General features: G+C 45.3%; 1 protein-coding gene across 2 annotated transcripts in view; it reads left to right on the top strand.

Annotated features, from left to right (window-relative positions):
* Positions 1–20,887, top strand: part of LOC144687340 (voltage-dependent calcium channel subunit alpha-2/delta-1-like) — a 693,974-nt gene that overhangs the window by 549,874 nt on the left and 123,213 nt on the right. For both annotated transcript variants that reach the window (XM_078553326.1, XM_078553325.1), the window contains one exon: positions 2,048–2,137. In XM_078553326.1, the coding sequence (XP_078409452.1) occupies positions 2,048–2,137 (90 nt within the window). The remainder of the gene's footprint in view (positions 1–2,047; positions 2,138–20,887) is intronic.

Raw genomic sequence — 20,887 nt, 5'->3', positions numbered from 1 at the left:
CACTCTATCTAGGCCTTTCAGTATTCTGTAAGTTTCAATCAGATCCCCCCTCGTTCTTCTAAACTCCATCGAGTATAGACCCAGAGTCCTCAAACATTCCTCATATGTTAAGCCTTTCATTCCTGGGATTGTTCTCGTGAACCTCCTCTGGACCCTCTCCAGGGCCAGCACATCCTTCCGGAGATACGGGGCCCAAAATTGCTCACAATATTCTAAATGTGGTCTGACCAGAGCCTTATAAAGCCTCAGCAGCACACCCTTGCTTTTATATTCTAGTCCTCTCGAAATAAATGCCAACATTGCATTTGCCGTCCTAACTACCAACTCAACCTGCAAGTTAACCTTAAGAGAATCCTGGACTAGGACTACCAAGTCCCTTTGCACTCCAGATTTCTGAATTCTCTCCCCATTTAGAAAATAGTCTATGCCTCTATTCTTCCTACCAAAGTGCATGACCTCACACTTGCCCACGTTGTATTCCATCTGCCACTTCTTTGCCCATTCTTCTAACCTGTCCAAATCCTTCTGCAGCCTCCCCGCCTCCTCAATACTACCTGTCCCTCCACCTATCTTTGTATCATCTGCAAGCTTAGCCAGGATGCCCTCAGTTCCTTCATCTAGATCATTAATGTATTAAGTGAAAAGTTGTAGTCCCAACACTGTCCCCTGCGGAACTCCACTAGTCACCGGGGCTGCCATCCTGAGAAGGACCCCCTTATCCCCACTCTCTGCCTCCTGCCAGACAGCCAATCTTCTATCCATGCTAGTACCTTGCCTCTAACACCATGGGCTCTTATCTTACTGAGCAGCCTCCTGTGCGGCACCTTGTCAAAGGCCTTCTGGAATTCCAAGTAGATAACATCCATTGGCTCTCCTTTGTCTAACCTACTCATTACCTCCTCAAAGAATTCTAACAGATTTGTCAGGCATGACCTCCCCTTGATGAAACCATGCTGACTTTGCCCTATTTTACCATGCACTTCCAAGCATTCTGAAATCTCATCCTTAATAATGGACTCTAAAATCTTACCAACGACCGAGGTCAGGCTAATCGGCCTGTAATTTCCCGTTATTTAATTTAATATATAATTACTTCTGAGATAAACCTGAAACAGATGAGCCCACTCTGAGTTGCAAAGCTCCCTCGCTGTCCATAGTTGCTTATAACAATTAAAATTTCTGACTTTCAAGGGATAGGCCATCTTAAACAAATCCACATCTCAGCAGCAGTATAACGGTGCATGGTGTAATGCTCCTGTCATTGTGAAACTGGAAGATATGGAAATAATATCAAAGCAGTCCGCTTACTGCTCTTTCACACCCACTGGGACTAAGGTTGTACAAAGCCTTGGTCAGACCTCATCCGGATTATCACATTCAGTTTTGGGCATCATACCTCAGGAAGTTTTATATTGGCCTTGGAGAGAGTGCACCGGAGATTCACTAGAACATCTCTAGAGCTGATAATTTATGAGACAGGCTGTTTTACAGAGGCTTTATAAGGTTGAAGGGTGATCAGTGTTGAAAATGATCAAGGGATTTAGTAGGGTAAATGCAGAGGAACTATTTCCTCTCATGGCACAATTCAGAAAAGGGGGCATGATTTGACATCCTCCTGAACTCCCTCTGCCTAGGGTCATCCATTTGGTGTAGGCAGCCCACTGGTTGTATGTAAATTAGGCTTCACTATTAAAATTCACTGGGCCACCCACCATACCTCCGCACTGGTCTGTTGCCACTTCCTGCCAGTCAGTGGTCCCAGAGTTCATGTTCCCCCGAGTGGAACATTTGAATCACTATGAGCAACTACACAGAAGGTCCACTTGCACATCGTATTCTGCAGTCTCTCTATAAGGAAATTATGATAGTACTTCCAGTAAATCAATCTATTATGGAAGAAGCCTATATGTTCTACTGTGTATTTTTTCTTTAAAATCTTAATATTTCCACATCTATAAAGCATAGTAGAAAGTAAGAATTATTTTTTGTGATTACCATTGTGGAAAACTTTGACTGCTGTGATCAATTACAATGTTCATTTTTATAGGAATATTTGGATGTACTTGGAAGACCAATGGTTTTGGCTGGCACAAAGGAAAAACAAGTTCAGTGGACCAACGTGTACCTGGATGCATTGGTACGATATGAACAAATTATACTTATTACTGTTTGCATTTGCATTGAGTGAGGAATATTTTTAAAGAAAGGTTAAAAATAGACAAAGCAAAGCTGAGAAAGCAAGCTACTGGAAGAATTCATTCCTTGTAACATACACCTTGTCTGCTTTTGAAACAGTGGGAATGTGAGCAGTTATTAATAACAATCTTGTCAGGCACATTCAAATAGTTTAAAGGTACAAATAAAATACTGCGGATGCTGGAAATCTGAAACAAAAACAGAAAATGCTGAAAAAACTCAGCAGGTCTGGCAGCATCTGTGGAGAGAGAAACAGAATTAATGCTTCGAGTCCCTATGACCCTTCTTCGGAATGTTTTTATTTAAATAGTTTTCCTGCTTGAATTAAACAATATGTGATGCCATTGAGCACCTGAAAATGGAATTATTTTGAATCAGATGTATCAGGTCTCAATTACACTGTGGACCTTTTATTCCAAGCAGAAATATGATGCCATGACAACTGAATGGCTCCAACCAGGGAAACCCAGAGTAATCTGACAATGAGGATTAGAAACAAAATGTATTTTATTTTAACAAAAAGCAAAGTGAGTGACAGGATTGAGTTCAATTTAATTTCGCTCCTTTTAATAAATCATTCAAATCCTTCAAGTACATTTGCAGCACTTCCTGCTAAAAAATCTTGATGTGATATTTAGCACTGCACTTAGTGAAAGTTTTGGAAATTGTTCTGAGCAGAGCACTTTCAAAAATACACTCCTGGCAAAGAAGGTATTACTGAGGTATTTATTCTGAGAAAGCTCTCAACTATTCCCGCATTTATTTTCATTATGTAAGGCTGCTGTTTTATGAATGCAAGAGCATACAGAATTACGATGGGCTGTTCAACAGGAATCGCTGAAATGAGACCTACAACACTGACATAAATGTGGATGAGTCATGTAGTCCAGCCTCTCTGATACCATCCACATAACAATACAGCTTGCACTTAACATAACACTTCAAAAAAGTGCTCTCACCCCACATCGGGTTTATTTTCTTGATCATCAGTTACCCCTCTTTGTTTTCCTTGAATTTGATCATCACGTTTTTGATTTCTGTTTGAATTTCGAAATCTGCGCCCAGGACCAGGAAAGCTGCTCATTTCCGTTGAACCCAGGGAGATCAGTCAGGGATCAAAACATTAGACATAGCCTTTAAGTCACTCTTATGATAAGGGAAATGGTAGCATAGTGATAATGTTGCTGGACTAATAATCTAGAGATGTGCGTTCAAATCCCACCATGGTAGTAGGCGGAATCTAAATTCTTTTAATTAATAAAACTGGAATAAAAAGGCTAGTCTCAGTAATGATGATCATGAAACTACAGGATTGTCATAAAAACCATCTGGTTCACCAATGCTCTTAGGGAAGGACATCTACTGTCCTTACCCATATTGTTTAATTACTATCAGCAGGGTTTTCCGCACCCGCCCGCCGCTGTGATCTTCCGGTCCCATCGCAAGTCAATGGATTTCTGGCTGAGGCGCTGTCTCGCCCGCGGTGGGTCCTGCCCGGGACAGGGCCGGAAAATCCCAGCCTATGTGACTCCAGACCCATGCCAATGTGGTTAATTCTGATATGACCCAGCAACTCAGTTGTAGGCAGCTCCTCACCAGCTGCTGAAGGGTAGAAAGGGATGTCAAATAAATGCTGGCCTTGCCAGTGATGCTGACACCCCAAGGGTGAGAAAAGATGCAGCTGAGAGGCACTTTGGGCCTGAACTTCCGCGGAGTGGCACTCAGAGTCAGATTGCCATCCTGCTCCTACTTTCTTACCATCAAATCCTATCGATCCTTTCCAGCCTGACCTTCCGTATCAAGCCAGGCGAGAACCGTGCAGGTCAGCGCACTCCCGGGGCCTCTGTTGAGGGCTTCAGAGCCCGATGCAAGGAGGCCACGTTCCCTCTTTTACGGCACTGGCTGTCGTAAATCAGGTAAGTTTAAAGGTCCATCCGCTTTCAAGCCAGGGAGAAGGTAGTTTGTAAGACAAGCGTTTAGAATTTGTTGGGTCGGAGAGTCGGGGGGCGGGGTGGGGTGGTAGTCGAGGGCCTTGGGGAGGCCAGTGCAATAGTTACCCAGAAACTAAATTTTTCTGGGTAACTATTGATGTAACACAGTAGGAACCATCCGAAGTTTGCGATTTAAATCGCATTTTCGGATGGTTCCCAGTGCAGGGCAATTGCTCATCAGAAGTTTGCACATCCCGGGAAATTGCTGTGCAGTCCTTAACTGGGAACTTCCAGGGGGAGTGGGGGAGTTCCCTGGTGCATTGTTGGGGTATCCATCAGTTACACTGCCCTGGAGCCCGGAAGTTACAGCCCAATGTGACAGTGCTTGGTGTATCTACTATAACCTGTTTATAAATTGTAGATGTATCCTCTCTTAAGAAGGCTTTTCCCCTCTTGGTCCATCTCACGCAAGCACTTGTAGACAGTGTTTAATTTTCTGGCCCCACCAAGTACTTGTGCCCTTCAAATTCTAGTGAAATATTAGTTTTCTTTGGTTGAAGGCTGCAGTAGGAGGCTCATGACTGTTAGGCGTTGTAGTGGGAGATACATGGTTGCAATGGGTTTGTGGGGTGGTATCTTCCCGGCACTGTAGAGGTGGGTTGCAAGGCCAGACCGGGAGCAAACTTGCAGATTAGGGTGTCAAGTCAGCAGCCTGACGCGTTCCCACTTCCAGGCGATTTTGCTGGAGGTAGGTTAACAAGGACAGTAACCACTTTCCTGGCAGCCTGGGCGGTAGCCATTTGTAATCAAGGAGCTAATGAAAGGTCGGGGAAGACTCCACCAGGACCTTCCCAGTGGTGGAGGGGACTCCCACTGAGTGCTAAACCCGACAACTCTGTGGAGGCGGTCTCCCAGTGGTAGGCCGAGGAGCCAACGAGGCCTGTTTTATTTCCCCACATGCCCCAGGGATCCAGGGATGCTCGAGGATCACAGACACCTGCCATCTTGTGCAGGGTCTCCCCCGCCACACTGATGGACTGGCAGCTGTGGCAACAGGAATTTCTTTACAATGTCATAATTCTTAAAAGGAACCTCCATCCTCAGGCACCCTTGTGGTCTCCTGCCTACCTGAGCAGCACCCATCCCTCCCAGTGGGGCTGCTATTGCTGCAGGCCCCTTAGACCTTCAGCCTCAGGAACCCACCTGCCGTCTTTAATTGAATGGCGGAGGCAGACAATTAGGAGGCAACCTCCTGGAAGATCTCACCGGAGCGCAGACATTAGACACAAGCAGGGTCAGGATCCAGAAATGGTCTCAACTCCTGAAAATATCCAATCAGCACAAGTTTCCACCCATGTTGCGCTTTTGATTATTTCTCTTTCAGTGTAGTGAGTTAACATTTAATCAAAATGTCCACTCAATGTGTTATTTGGAGGGTAACTTATCAGTCAATGGGAACAGGTGGCTTCTGCGTTTCCTTTATTGTTCTCTTCCTGAAGGCTTACACCTCCTAGGCCACCTGTAGTCATGTTGCTCCTGGCCAGCTGGCAGCATTGTGAGAGTGTGGACTGTGTATTCAATTTTCTCTCCCTGCTGCAGGTCTGTAACCAAGGGGGCGATGAGTGAAGTTGAATTCTCCATTTAACTCTTTCCTATAGAAGCTCGGAGAGACTGCGGATTCATTTTGTCATGGGTGGGGAGAATGTATAACCCAAATACGTTATTAAGTATTGAATCTGGTGCTCTAACCACAATAACAGCCTCCTTCATATATCAATGCTGTAAAGTAACACTTAGCTACCAGTAACCAGTAGGGAGTGTAGGAAGCTATTAAACAGCTGTTCAGGAGTTTGTACATGCCATCTGTGGAGCCATGCATGTTGTACTTTGTCCCTAAGTATTCAGCTCAACCTCTACTCATTTGCCCTTCATAAACTATTTGAGCTATCTATAGCATATGGCATCTCACATGACATTGACGATAAACGAGAGCAATCTCTTAATGATATCATAAATACTGAGTTAGTACAAAAGGTTAACCTCATTGCTTTCTGAACTGAACTGGTTTAGAGTAAAGTGCTATTTATCTTATCAGCCAGCTCATCCTTCATGAAACACAAGAAAGTTCCCCACCTCCATATTTATTCCCCTAGTTCAAATTATTTTTCTCTCCTTTTAATTAAATTGTCAACACTTTTCCTAATTACTGCACTGTGGTATAGGATTCAAAGAACAATGACCAAATTTACTAAGTTTTAGATAACGTGCTTTACTGGAACTGTCCAGGATATTTTAGGAATCTTTCCTTTACCAGGTTCTATTTTTGTTTAATTTGATCAGGCTCTTAGGGGAAACATTATCGAGTACAGATAATAAATCTGAATTGCAGCATTTTTTCTAATATTGTGCATTAATAAACATGTTGAAGGATCAAGATCTTTCCCTGTAGTTGTTAGAATTTTAGTGATATTTTCATTTTGTGGCAATTATTAATGCTATATTTTCTTTTGCCAATTTTAATTTTCCTCCCAAAAAGATTTTATTACTTGCCCAGCACTTAGGACATATCAAATTGCACACAACTGTGCTTCAGCAGAAGATTAATGCATTGTGCGTTATATGGTATAATGTTCCTATTGTTAAAAGACATTATATCCTACAACATACTGTGAACAGCATCATGGGAGATCTATTAGTATGAATACACAACTGTTAGAAGAATGATTTAAAATAATTTGTTATCTGCATAGCATATTATTTGACTATAATCCTGCCCCTTATCTCTTCCAGCATTTTAAAACTCACTCATACTCCATGACCTGGTCTCAACCTCTGACCAAGTATCTAAAAGCTGCCAGTCTTGGGCTTTGGAAAAGTTTTTTTTAATTAAAATGTGTAAACAGGAAAGGCAAATGCATCAGTGATATACAGTGCAAGGGATTAATATGTACAAGTGTGAGGAAACTGACAGCAGGAAAGCGTTAGGAGAAAGCAGGAGAGCAAGAGAGTGAAAACAGTCAGACAAGCAGAGGTGGGGATAATGACAAAACTGTGAGGGGCATACAGGAGCAGGAAACAAGTAAGTCAAAGAGTGGCGAACAGAGAGATGAAACCTGCAAAAATTGGAGGGTTGGGAGTGAAGCAAATCCTTTTCTTGAATGCATGAACAGGCTCAGAGCAATTTTATATATATGTATTAAAATGAGCCTAGCACCTTTGTGAACACATTGTAATTTCTCCCGGGCACTAATAAAATGTGGTTGCCATTAGCCAAAATATCTAATAAGCCAATCAAACATCTTGGTGGTGGCAGTTGATAGTTCAACACAGGAGAGGAAGTCAGAGCTGGAGCAACTCAACAAGAAACGGATACAGCAGCATGGTATTTATGTGATTGGGCTAGTAATCTGGAGACCAGGACTAATGATCTGAAGACATGAGTTCAAAGCCCACCAAGGCAGCTGGGGAACTTCATTTCAGTTACGGAAATAAATATAGAATAAAAAGATGCTATCAGTAATCTTGACCATGAAATTACCAGATTGTCACAAAAACCCATCTGGTTCATTAAAATCTGGCCTATGTGTGGCTCCAGATTCATAGCAATGTGGTTGGTTCTAGATTGCCTCTGAAATGGCCTGGAAAACCATGCAGTTGCATTCAAGAAGGTGGCGGTCAAGGGCAATTAGGGATAAGCAGTAAATGCTGGCCCATCCAGTGACACCCACACCCTGTGAGTGAATAATAAAAAGAAATGTTTGTACGAGTGTTTTCACCAAAGCCTCTGCACAACATAAAACAGAAACAGCAAATTACAAATCCAGTTGCAAGAGTGAGAATAATTCATTTGCTCTTTTATTGACAATCAGAGGGCCTGATGGGCTCATTATATTTCCTCGTTTCACCTGCACCAGAATTAACCACCCCCAAACTCCCTGCTCCCCCCAGGCCAGCAATGATAATAAAAGCTTGGACATAATGGGCCATAATTTGCCGTTAGAGTGAATCTAAAACTGCCTGCCATTATTTATACTCGTCCTTGCCTGTTCAATCTCAATGATATCTTGTGCTGTGGGCTCTGAAAGTGTGAGGGAAACCAAGCACCTGGGACCTGAATGAACGTATACGAGCAACTGTGCATCTCCTTAAACAATCAGATTGAAAATTGTAAAATTAACGTCGGAAGGATTGAGAAAAAAGTGTAAACTAGAGTGGGTGATTTCAATGTCAAATTAGGTGAAGAGAAATAAAAATGAAAAGAAAGATTGGATTAAGAGAGGAAATAAAGAGACAGGAAGAAAAATATTTCATTTTAAGTTTCACATTTTAAAAGATATATAACATCTCAAAAGAGACTTACAATAGTTAATTTTTGTTGCCAGAGAGGTTCATTGACAGTTGTTAACAAATAGCACATAATTAAACTCTCTGTCAGCTAATACAGTTTTAAATAAATATGTACAAACCCCAAATGGCTCAAACAGACTGTTACAGATAGGAGGGGGATTAATTTAAACAGCCCTGATTTCTCTTCTCACTACCCGTCCGTAAACAGAAAGGTATTTCTGATTTTCACCTCCCCCAAGCTAGCAGTTTGTGGTGGGGGGGAGGTCATGTGACATATCTCCCACTTCCTCTCCTGGGTGTTGGACAACGGATGTATTTTCCCAGCTCTGGAACCTTGAGGTGTTTAATCGAGGAGTCAGGGTCCTTTTTGACCTTTGCAGACATACTGGGCAGAATTTTTAGGCCAGCGTGTGGGTGCGCGCCCAACACGTCCGGCTGAGAAATGAAGCGTGTTGTTGTTGGCCGAGCATCAACGCGCACCCTCGCGATATTTCGCAAGGCGGGTGCACGATGGAGATGGAGGCGCGTCTGCCATTAATTAACTGGCCCACTAAGGCCCTTGAGACACCAGTTGTCCCGGACTTTACGTAGCCCGTTCAATTTTCAGGCCGTCGCACGGGCTAAACGGGCAGGCGGGTAGGCCACATTTTCAAAAACCTCATCCACAGGCGGGATAAGTGGGGCGAGTGGGCTTGTTAATTTGATTGGTTTCTACTTTAGTTTATAACTTGCTGCTATTTGCTTGTGTGAACAGGGCATCTTCATTTCGCTTCAGAGCTGCTTTGACAGAAATAAGTGGCTTCAGTTCAGGACTCAGTGTTGTTTTCTAGGCCCCCAGAGGATCCATACCACTTGGGGCCTTCCAGATATTAGACAGCCTTCCTTTACCCTGGGAATGGGGATTGTGGTCTCCGCTGAAGGCACCTCCTCTGAGGAGGGAGAGAGGGCCAGAAGGGGGAGGAGGCTAAATGTCCCTATTTAGCCTCCAGGGGAGTGACCTGTGGGAGGACAGGCACTGGCACAAGGGGCGCAGGGCCAAGAGGTAGTTCAAGGCAGAAGGGGCAGAAAAAGACGTCACTATCCTGCTGCCAGGGTTTACAGGCGACAATGCAGCTACCTCAATATGTCTGAGGTGCAATGCCAAAGGAGGCTCCGCCCCTCAAGGGAGACAGTGACCTCCATCTGTCAGAGGATCAGCCCTGAGATCAGCTCCGACTGTGTGGGTGGACACCCCATGCCAGTGGCGCTGAAGGTCACAGTGGCCCTCAACTTCTATGTCTCCGGCTCTTTACAGGGCTCAGTGGGGGATCTGTGTAGAGTCTCCCAAGCAGCTGCCCATAGTTGCATCAAGCTGGTGACAGACGCTCTGTTCAGGCGTGCATTGACTTTCATTCATTACCGTACGGACGAGGCAAGCCAGGCAGAGTGAGCCAGAGGCTTTGCAGCGATTGCTGGCTTCCCCCGTGTCCAGGGTGCAATAGACTGTACACATGTGGCCATCAAGGCGCCAGCAGGTGAGCCCGGTGCCTTCGTCAACAGGAAGGGCTTCCACTCCATGAACGTGCAGATAGTGTGTGATCACAGGATGCTGATTCTACAAGTCTGTGCAAGGTACCCTGGCAGCTCCAATGATGCTTACATCCTGAGACATTCCCAGGTGCCGGGGCTCTTCAGTGCTCCAGCCCGACTGGATGGATGGCTGCTGGGTGACGAGGGCTATCCCCTCAGAAGGTGGCTCATGATGCCTCTCCGCCATCCAAGAACAGAAGCTGAGCAGTGATACAATAGGAGCCAGGGCACCACAAGGGCTGTGGTTGAGACAGCCATAGGTCTTCTCAAGATGCGCTTCCGATGCCTGGACCATTCAGGGGTCACTCCAATACCCCCCAGATCATGTGTCACTGATGGTGGTTGCATGCTGTGCCCTCCATAACCTGACACTGGAAAGGGGGGACGCAGTGGAGGAAGAAGATCTTGACGCAGCTGCTCAGGCAACAGACGATGAATCCAGCAATGAGTCCATTACTCCAGAGACACAGCGACACCTGGGATGCTTTGAACTAACGCCCCTTCAGCTAGCCTACCGAATAAGAGCCACCATCACATGCCAGGGCTGCAGGCTCCATACTCAATCCCTGACAGGGACATTTACTTGGTCAACAACATGTACAATGTGCCGTTTCAATTAAGTTTAATGTGAAAGCAGTCACTCATAACATCATGGCTTACCCTGCACCTGCAGAATAAATGAAGCACCCAGAGGCTTGTTGTACAAAAACACATTGGACGATATGGTGCTTGCCACAAAGTTAAGAAATGAAATTCAGAGGTGTTCTCTATCACGCCAATTAAGAATTAAATTAAAAGTGGGGAAAACAAATATCACCCATTCTGAGGCCATGTTGTGTTCAAGGCCTTTACGTTTAAGCTTGTGGGTGCTACGTCTAGGTGCTCCCCCCTCGCTGGCACCGGCATTGGAGACAGCCTGCTCACTCTACTGTCCTGTTGGCCTTGATGACATTGGCGGGCGTCCTCTGGCCCGTGGAGCCTGTGCTGGCCCTGCCTGGAAGGGACCGGCCAGTGCCACGGCTGGCATCTCCCCAGTCGCCACAGCCTCATCAGATGCCACAGCCACTAGTAGAGGGGCAGAGGAGCTGCTGCCTTCATCCAGAGCGCCCTGAGAGGAGCCCGCAGAGATGACGGGCAGCTCGTGCTCCAACGTGAGGTCGCGTTGGACCGCCCTGCTCACCATTGATGGACGGGCACCTTGCTGGGATACTAGGTGTCCAATCCATCTCCCACACACACAGTGACCACCTGAGGTCATTGCTGGTGTGAGGGTTTGCAGGTCTGAGCGCATCCCCAGGAACCCCTGATTCAGCCCCTGGAGGAGCCTCTCCACGAGAGTTGCCACTGTCTCCATGGAGGAGGCAGCGCGCTCGGCCATGAGCGTCATTACATTGCTCATGCTCCACAGGGACTCCACCACAACGGAGACCATGGCACGCATTCCCTCATGTATCTCCACCAGATCCTCCAGAAAAACCCTGCTGGACATCCAGCATCTGCTGCCTCAGGGACGACTCCAGACGCACATCATCAGCCATCGACTGAACATGTTCCTGGTTCCCAGCAACCCTCCGACTGCCGGTGCCCTGGGCACTCTCTGCCTGCACCTCAAGCGAGTGTAAAGTACCCTCACCAATGTGCTCCGAGATACTAGCCGCTAGTCTAATGCCCACCGGGGTGCTGTTATCTGCACTGTTGCCTGCTTGGCAGAGAGGGTGTCACGCAGTTGCGTTCCGTTGGATGCTGTCCTCTGGGGTCAGTGGTGGGCCTTCAGGCTCCTCATCCCGATGGGCTGCTGGTGAGCCTGAAAGGAACAACAAGGACATACCATTAGTTGAAGTCATTACACTGTTACTGTGCATGCCTGGCACCTGGATGAGACAGAGATATGCATCAGGGTGCCTTCATCTTTCCATTATCAATGGGGATTCCAGGTTCGAGGTTCACATCAATATAGAGACTGCAGTGGAATGGTTGCAATGATGGACATTCTGACCTCAGTGCACTGCACAGTTACCTCCCTGTGGCACCACATCCTTACAGTGGGCGGCCATTAATTGGCCCGCCTGTGTAAAATCGCAGTGCGGAGCCAATCGCGGGCAGCGGTTGGGTTCCTGACCACCCTCACCTCTTTAGCATTGGAAGGCTGCCACAGCGGGTCGCAAAGTCATCATGATGGATCTGGTTGCTGGAGGACATGGCAGGCGGGAGGGCAGGTCGGTGGGACAGTTGGACCCACGTTTCTCTGACGAGTACCTCGCTGCCCTCCTAGAGGTGCATTAGCACCTCTTTAAAGATAAAGAGGTCCTGGCTGGTTTTTGAAGGTTAGAAATTCCTCTGGTATGAGTCAGGGCTAGTCAGGGTAAAGCCTTGTCCATTTCTAAAGTAAGAATAATAATTTTATAGAGTAGCCAGGCAGATGAAGATGTGTATTTTTTCCTTCCTGCCTTCTGGATGGGACACAGGCTCTTAATCACCTCAGACTAATTGTAACTTTCTGCAGTGAGTTTAGTCTGTATCCCTTATGCAAGTTCAGTAACTTCACCCTACTCAATGCATTTCCATGGTGAGTCAGACGGTGAAAAGCTAGTGGCAGAGTACTGCAACTCTGACATCAACTTTTGGATTTCTTGGTTCAACCAGGCATGTGCCCACGCCTGAAGTAGCTGTGGCATTTGCACGTAAATAATGGCGAATGCTATTAGCCTTGCCATTACTTTGACAGCAAGTTAAGGATGCCCAGCACTGCCGAATAGACACTATGGCAGGAACATAATTTACCAGGAAAGCGGAAACGTCTGCATTTGACATTTAAAACATTAGCAGGAAACCTTCTAAACCTTCAACAACAAACTTTAAGCGCTGAATTTTACATTCCCCCACCAGCAGGTTTGAAAGGGGTGCTTGTAAAATCCAGTGCTTGGCCTTCCCGCCTTGTGCCCGCATGCCCCCAGCGTGTGATTTTATGTGGGGCTGTGGTGGCATCCCCCACCCCCATTCTGGCCTTTTGAGGCCCGTAAGTGGCCAATTAATGTCCATGTAAGGGCTTATCCCACCCCACAACTATTTTACCCAAAGCGGGGGGAAGCCCATGCCAAGTGGGTAGCCCAGCAGCTTTAGTTGCATGGGCTAGTGTTGGGCCAGTGGGGAGGACTTCCTTTGCGGGTCCCCTGTACCAATGGGAGGCAATAAGCCCTGCTGTTTCCCCCCCTCCCACTCAACCCCCTACAACCTCCCAAACCTGGCCCCCCACTTACCTTGGTGTCTGGCTCCAGTGACGATCACTGGGGCCTGATTGTGCTCCCAGACGTGACCACTGCTCCTGCCCTGGAACTGCTGAGACTACAGAGTTGCCAGCCACTTAATTGGCTGGCAGCTTGCTGAGGCAGGGCTTCCTGTCCCTGAGGGGCAGAAACCCATCCACCAGCCTAACAAATGACAGCGGGGCAGCCATTCCTCAGTTACTGATGACCATGACGCCCCAGTGCTAAGATTTAAAACAAAAAAAAAATCAAGTCATGCAACCATTTTCCTTTGTAAACTCTGAGCACATCAAGCAAATGTTTCCAGTTTAAGATGTGCGGTCATCGAATCATGTGAAGATAAGGGCGTACGATATTTCATTTTTATTAATTGAATCTTCACTTGAGTCCTGTGTACAGATACATTCTCCCTCTTGTACGATTCTAAAAATAAATTTGTATTGCCAACACTTCTTGGCACTGTTTGAAATTGAAAATAAGTAAATGTTGGGGTCAGTTAGCTCAAGTAACTAGATTGCAAGGATGCGGTGCAGAATGTTGCCAACAATGTGGGTTCAATCTCTGTACCAGCTGAGATAGTTCTTGGAACCTACCTCCTTGCCTTGCCCATAGTGATATCATGGCTTGAACCATGAGTGGTGACCCTCAGACAATGAGGAGAGAGAGAATGATGAATGGTGGTATCAGTCTATTTAATTTTGTTTAGAATAAAAGAAATGGCCTAGTTCTTTGTGCATTGCTGTGCTTTGTTAACGTGTTAGAAAGTTGGGATGCTTTATCTTAAAAGGTGATATCACATTTAGGGAGAGAATCCATTTTTACTGGTCTAATTGCTTTTTCATGAATATTTGAATCATTTTTGATATCTGTGCAAAATAAAATATTTCAGAGGATTGACAATTTTTCAAATCTTTAAACTGTATTGCTGGAGTGAATGCCCTTGCTCATTCTACCATATTGGAAGGGGAATTAGGGATCATTTTAGTTTGCATAAATCCCAATTTGTCATTTAATAAAAAGAGTCATTCCAATTAACATTTCAAAAATGTTGGGGAAAGTTTTATCCCAGCTGATTGCTTTCTCAGGCATACATCATCGTAGCATTGACCCTTTGTCTTTCATAGTGATGTTTGTACACACCTCAAGTGAAATATCAACAAACTGCACTAGCCATCTTTGTTATCTCCACTTATAGCACTCAAGTATGTCAGTGAAAAGAGAATTATCAGAGGTGAAGTGGGACCCAGGTGATTGTTAATTTATTGATGATCAGAAAATTGCAGAGGTATTTAATAGTACTTCACATTGCTTGTTACTAAAGAGAAAAATATTGGAAAGGAGGAGAATTCTGAAAAAGTGGTGGAAACAGAATCTTTGAATATTTTTAAGGCAGAGGTGGATAGATTCTTGGTAAGCAAGGTGGGTGATAGGTTATCGGGGGTAGGTGGGATGCAGATTTCAGGTTACTATCAGATCAGCCATGATCCATGATAAGCGGAACAGGCTTGAGGGGCTGAATGGCCTATTCCTGCTCCCTGTTCGTATGTTTGTATGTTCGTATAATCTGAGGGAAAGAACCCCATGCCATTCAATTTTTCTTGCTATAACCTCTCAGTTCCGTAAATCATTCTTGTAAAACATTTTTGCACCATCTTCAATATCTCAAGATCCTTTTGTAAAATGGAGACAAATCTGTTTACAGTACTCCAAGTGAGTTCTAACGAAGGCTCAATGTAAGTTTAACATTACGTCTTAGTTTTTCAATTTCAGCCCTCCAGAATGAACCCCTGTTCTTTGTTTTTTTTTTATGACCTTATTATTCTGCATCGCTATCTTTGGCAATTTATGTATCTATGCCCCATTCATGCTTTTATTATCCAAAGTGTATGTTGCCTCCCCTTCACTCTTCTCGATATTGAAATTAACTCGCCATTAAATGCCTACTCAGCAACCCGACAAACGTCTTCTTGCTTTTTGTTATGTTCTTCCTTTGTATCAACTACACTCCCCACTGTGGTGTCATCCACAAATTTAAAAATTCTACTTCTGATTTTGGAGTCCAGACTGTTAATTAAGATGAGAATTCTGGTCCCAGCACCGATCCCTATGAGACACCACTTACCACCTTTTTTTTCCAATTTCAATAGCTAATTTTAACCGTTGCTCTCCATTTTCTGCCTGGTCACTAGGTTGCTATCCATTTTTAAAAAATCTGTCCCCAGACTTCACTTGCCCTGACCTTAGTCATGAGTATACTGTGTTCATCCTTTCTCTTATTGTCTGTATATTTAGTAAATGCCTTTTCCTCAGTTTCAGCTTTACCATCATTTCTTTAATCATCCATGGTATTTCGCTATTGACTAGTTCTTGTTTTTCAGAGGAATATATTTCTCCTGAACTCTATTGATCATTGATTAAATATTGCCTACTGCTGTTCTATATCTTTGTCAGTTTTCTTTTCCAGTTTATCTTCCCTAATTCCATTTTCTTCCCTCAAAACTACTTTAAATGCAATCTTTTTCTTACTTAGGTCTTTCTCAATCATTGATTTAAACCTTTTGATGTTTTAATTACTATTGCCTACATGTTTCTCCTAACCTAACTGCTTTTATCTACTGATTTCTGTTGGACTTATGAATTGGGTGAGAAAGAAGTCAAACTGTAAAAACTCCAATGTCTTTTCCCCCTTCCTTATTTCTTCTTGCCAGTTGACTTGGGGGTAGTTGAAATTTCCCATTATTTATATTTGATGATTTTTACTTATTTCATTGTCGATGAATGTGATTGGGACTGTTTGAGCGGATAGGGTGGGGTGAGGCCATTGAGCGATTTGGAAACGGATGAGAATTTAACGTCAAGATGTTCACAGACCGGGAGCCTATGTAAGTCAGAGAGCACAGGGCTGCTGATAGGTGGGAATTGTTGCGAGTTAAGATATGGCAGTAGAGTTTTGGATGAACTCACATTTATCGAGGGTAGAATGTGGGAACCATTGAAATAGTCAAGTCTAGAGTTAACAAAGGCATGAATTTCTAAGGTAACATACATTGAGGGTCACAGACCCATCTCTTCTCACAAATTCATAACAGTAAGGACAAAGCTTAAAGGCCTTCCCATTTCAAAATCCTGGGATGGTTTTAGTTTGGGTCTCAAATACAGAAAGTTCATATGAAAAATATAACCATATCTGAATGTTAAAAAGTGGATGTAAGATTCTAAGTCCATTGAACCTTAGTGCTAAGATCACCATTTTGCTCAAGAATTTACAATCAGGAGGAAATGGATGGAATAGTGATCTTAATGAATGTTGCTGTCCTTCAGCTTTTTAAAAATGTTATTAAACAGTGTGGTATGACAGAGGATGGTTGGATGGCACAACATTTTGGAGCTACAGTTGGGATTTGTATGCATGATCACCTATAGGCTAAGTTTCTAATCTCAGCTGTGCTTTCAGAGGAGGAGCTGGCCAAACATACTTCCTCAAAGTGAGACTGGGAAAACTACAAGCTGAAAATAACAGGGGTCACGTACTTCCCACAGCTGAGGCAGAATCTTCCATTCTGGAGTTGGAAGGCAGGAATGGAAATGAAAGTTTCTTCCACTCGGGGAAAGACAGCAGCAAAGACCCGCAATCACATCCTGGTCAGCCTATTACATGTTGCATGAGGAGCATGGTGACCTTTGCAGCAGGAGCGGACAGGAAGTCGCCACCCCTGCCCTTACCTCAGGAGGTTAGCGGTCCAGGTGCCATATTTAAAGGGCAGCCAAAAAGCCATTCACTCACTGTAATCCAGCGGCATCATTGTTACTGTCGTTCTCGCACCCTGCTGGAAACAGTGCTGTCACTGAGTAGACAACATGTGGCCTCAAGGTTCAGTGATGCCTCCCTGTAGGTTCTCCTCCAGATCATCCAGGAAAGGCGGGAGATCCTGTCTCCCAGGCATGGCAGCAAGAGTGCCTTCTGTCTGACCAAGGCAGCCTGGATGGAGGCCGCAGCGAAAGCTAGTGCCCGTCCGGCCTACCAAAGAACCTGGCTCCAATGCCAGAAAGAGGATGAATGATCTGCTGAGCTCCACCTGGGTAAGTGGCACCATCTACTCACTGCAAAGTGACCCTCATAAGGGCATCAGGCTGTGTACGTGTGCGAGTGCATAGGCACATCAGACAGGAATTTGGGTTGCAGGACACAGTAGCAGATGGGATGTGTGCACTGAATGTGTGCCAGCCATTACAAGCTCTCAATGTTCTATCAGTTGCAGGACATCCTGCTTTTTAATCACTAACTGGCGAGCGCTCAGGACCTGCTATAGGCATGCATGCTCCTAAACTGCTCACGCTCCCATTGGGATGGCATTCAATTCTTCTGTCTGTCTGCAGGACAAAAATGTTCACAAAAAGAGGGAGTGGTCCCAGACCGATGGCGGATGACCAGATATTCAGATTCTCAACCCATTTGAGAAGAAGGCCACAGAATGAGCTGGGGGGGTGGTGGGGGGTGAGGGGGACTGGGACTGGGACTGTCCCTGCAGCAGTGGCGAGACAGGACTTTTAGAGGAAGCCAGTGAGGATGACTTCAGCATGCAGCCAACAGAGTGAGACATTGTTTAGATAAGGGAGTTTGCTTAAGCATCAGCTCAATCTTTACCTTCTCCACTCCAGGTATCAGCAAGCAGGCCAAGGCCAAGAGGAGGCAGCCCACCCCCAGCTACACTTCCACCACCACCTCTGAGGATCACTCCTCAGAGGATGCACTGTCACGGTGTTCATCTGCACCCTCCGCCAGCTCAGATACATTCACCTCGGTGGGTGCACGTTCTTGAGTAGGCTCGGGGTCACAGTATCACAGACAAGAGTCCACAGCTCACAAAGTAAGTGACAGTCTAGGTCTGCAACACTCGGCGTACTGCTGACAACCAGGTCCCTGCTCAGTCCCATATAAATGATGAGCCTCTGGACTTGGCCATAAGAGACCTGTTGAAGATACAGAGAGAGGCAGGGGAACATAATGCAGAGGTGCCAGAGGCCATGAGCAGACTGGGCCAAAGTCCTCCACGTTTTCTCTGCTATCATGGCTCTGGCATGCGAGGGTCAGACAGGCACCCCAGGGGCTTCATCCCAGGACACTCCAAGGGTGCCCTGCAGCTCAACCTCCCCTCTGCCAGTGATCCCATGGCCTCCAGCAGGTCAGGCTGAGGAGGGTGCACCTACACCTGTGCAGGTGACCCTTAGCAAGCCTCAGGCCACCAGAGGGCGCCCGTCCATATCATCACAGTCAACAGGGCACAGCAGTCGGCAACAAACTCAGCAGGTCGAACAGTATTTGTGGAGTGAAAACACAGAATTAACGTTTCGAGTCCGTATGACTCCTCTTCAGAGCTAAAGAGAAATAAAAATGCGATGAAATTTATACTCTTTAAATGGGGTGGAGCGGGTGAAGCTGCATAGAAGGCCAGTGATAGTTGGGGGCAAAGGAGAGATTGCCAAAGATGTCATGAACAAAAGGACAAAGGGGTGTTAATGCTAGTGGTAAGAGCTAAAGGAGGTGCTGATGGTGGCATTAAGGTCAGAAAGCAGAATGTGATAATAGCAGGACAAGTGTAAGCACTGTGGAAAGAACAATATGAACAAGTGACAGATGGCCCTTGTGGGGGTGGGGAGGGGGGAAGGGACGGTGGTTGGAAAATGATTGAAAATAGCAAAAAAAGGGAATAAAACAATGAAGATAAATAAAAATATAATTCAGTGGATAAAAAATAAAAAATGAAAATGAATATTGAAAAACGGAGATAAAAAGGGGGTGAAGATGGAGGAGAGAGTTCATGGTCTAAAGTTATTGAACTCAGTGTTAAGTCCAGAAGGCTGTAAAGTGCGTAATCAGAAGATGAGGTGCTGTTCCTCCAGTTTGCATTGGGCTTCACTGGAACATTGCAGCAGGCCAAGGATGGACATGTGGGCATGAGAGCAGGCTGTTGTGTTGAAATGGCAAACGTCAGGAAGGTCTGGGTCATGCTTGTGAACAGACTGAAGGCCACCCAGTCTGCGCTTGGTCTCTCCAATTTAGATCAGTCAGCAGGCTGCCTCACCCTCAGCTGTGGTTGTTAGGGCTGCACCCAGGCACAACGGTAGAAAAGGAAAGATAAAGAAGTTTTGAAGGCATTTAAGTGGCACAGGTGTCCAACCATTGTATAGATTTTTCGCACTTGTAAATATACGTTCACTTGCATTGTTTGGAAGTTTCCTGGATTCTCATTTTGCTGCTAGTTGCTTCAATGGTTGCGGCATTTAAGGGCGTGGAACTTGATTACCCCATCAGATTCTGTTTTGTCTTACATTCAAGGCACTTGTCCCACACGATTAGCATCGTGATCACTGAATATACTGACATGGGGATGTTTAAACATTAGCCATCAACCTTGAGTGTATGGCCTAGGCACACACCATGCATCTATCAGATGCAGCTCACCAGGTTTTGAGCTCTATGAGAATGTTGTCTGTGCAGTGCCTGCAGCTAAGTTATTGCACCTCCTGATGTTTTTGTCCTGATGTGAGGGGGACGCAACGAGTCCTCAAGGGGAGTTAAATAGTTCAATTGAGTGGCAAGGATCACTGTCGATTTAGTGTGAGTGTGAAAAGCATGAGGCTCTCCACTGTGTTCTGAAGAATAGAAAACCAAGGGCTTTCCTACATGTTGAGAAAATGGAGAGGTGTGGGCATCCAAACGGACTTGGCTGTCCTGGTCCAAATATAATTTTCAGCTAACATGCAGGTGTTGTCAGCAAGTAAGGGGACAACGGGCAAGTTGGCCTTGATTGCAAGAGGCATTGAGTGTAAGATTAAAAAGGTTTAGGTGTAGTTGATTATTGTGCACCCTGTTCAACTCCTTATCTAGGGAAAGATTTGACCTCACAAGATTGCAAACCAAGACATAATTTAAGGACTGGGGCATTACCCCATGAGGTGAGAGTGAGGAGTATGGGCCTGTATGCTGGACACTGCAGAGGACTGCGAGGTTATCCATGTGAAGCATCAAGACCTCGGACAGGGCTCTGTAGGGTAGATGCAGGAAAGATGTTTAATCTGGCTGGGATGTCCACAACCAGGAGACACAGCCTCGCAGTAATAGTTGGACCATCGAGGATTTATCTTCTTCAATTAGAGGGTGCTGAGTGTTTGGAAATCAACGCCCTATAGTACAGTGGAGATACTGTCATTGAATATGCTCATCAATTAGATTGAAAGATTCCTAGCTGATAAAGATGTCAAGAGATTTGGGATATTGAGGGAAATTGGCGACCAGTTACAAGAGCAGTTCTGATCACAGTGCATGACAGAGCAATCTAGAGGAGACAAATGGTCTATTCATGTTGCTCTTTCCTATGTTCCTTTGTCTCTGGGTCTACCTGAAGGAGTTCTCTGCAAGGCATCCTCCTCATTTGGAGCAGGTGTCAGGGTGACATGAGATAAGACTGCATGTGGTTTTCAATGTGTTATGCAAGTTGTCTTTGTGGAACCAAGGGAAAAAAATCATTTTTCCTTGCAGTTGCCTGAGGTCGCAGAAACACACAGTGTTGCGCAGGTACT

Source organism: Cetorhinus maximus, chromosome 12 (genome assembly GCF_964194155.1).
Source record: "Cetorhinus maximus chromosome 12, sCetMax3.hap1.1, whole genome shotgun sequence".
Taxonomy (NCBI): Eukaryota; Metazoa; Chordata; class Chondrichthyes; order Lamniformes; family Cetorhinidae; genus Cetorhinus; species Cetorhinus maximus.
The sequence above is the reverse complement of the archived record's forward strand: the minus strand, read 5'-3'. Positions and strand labels throughout refer to the sequence as shown.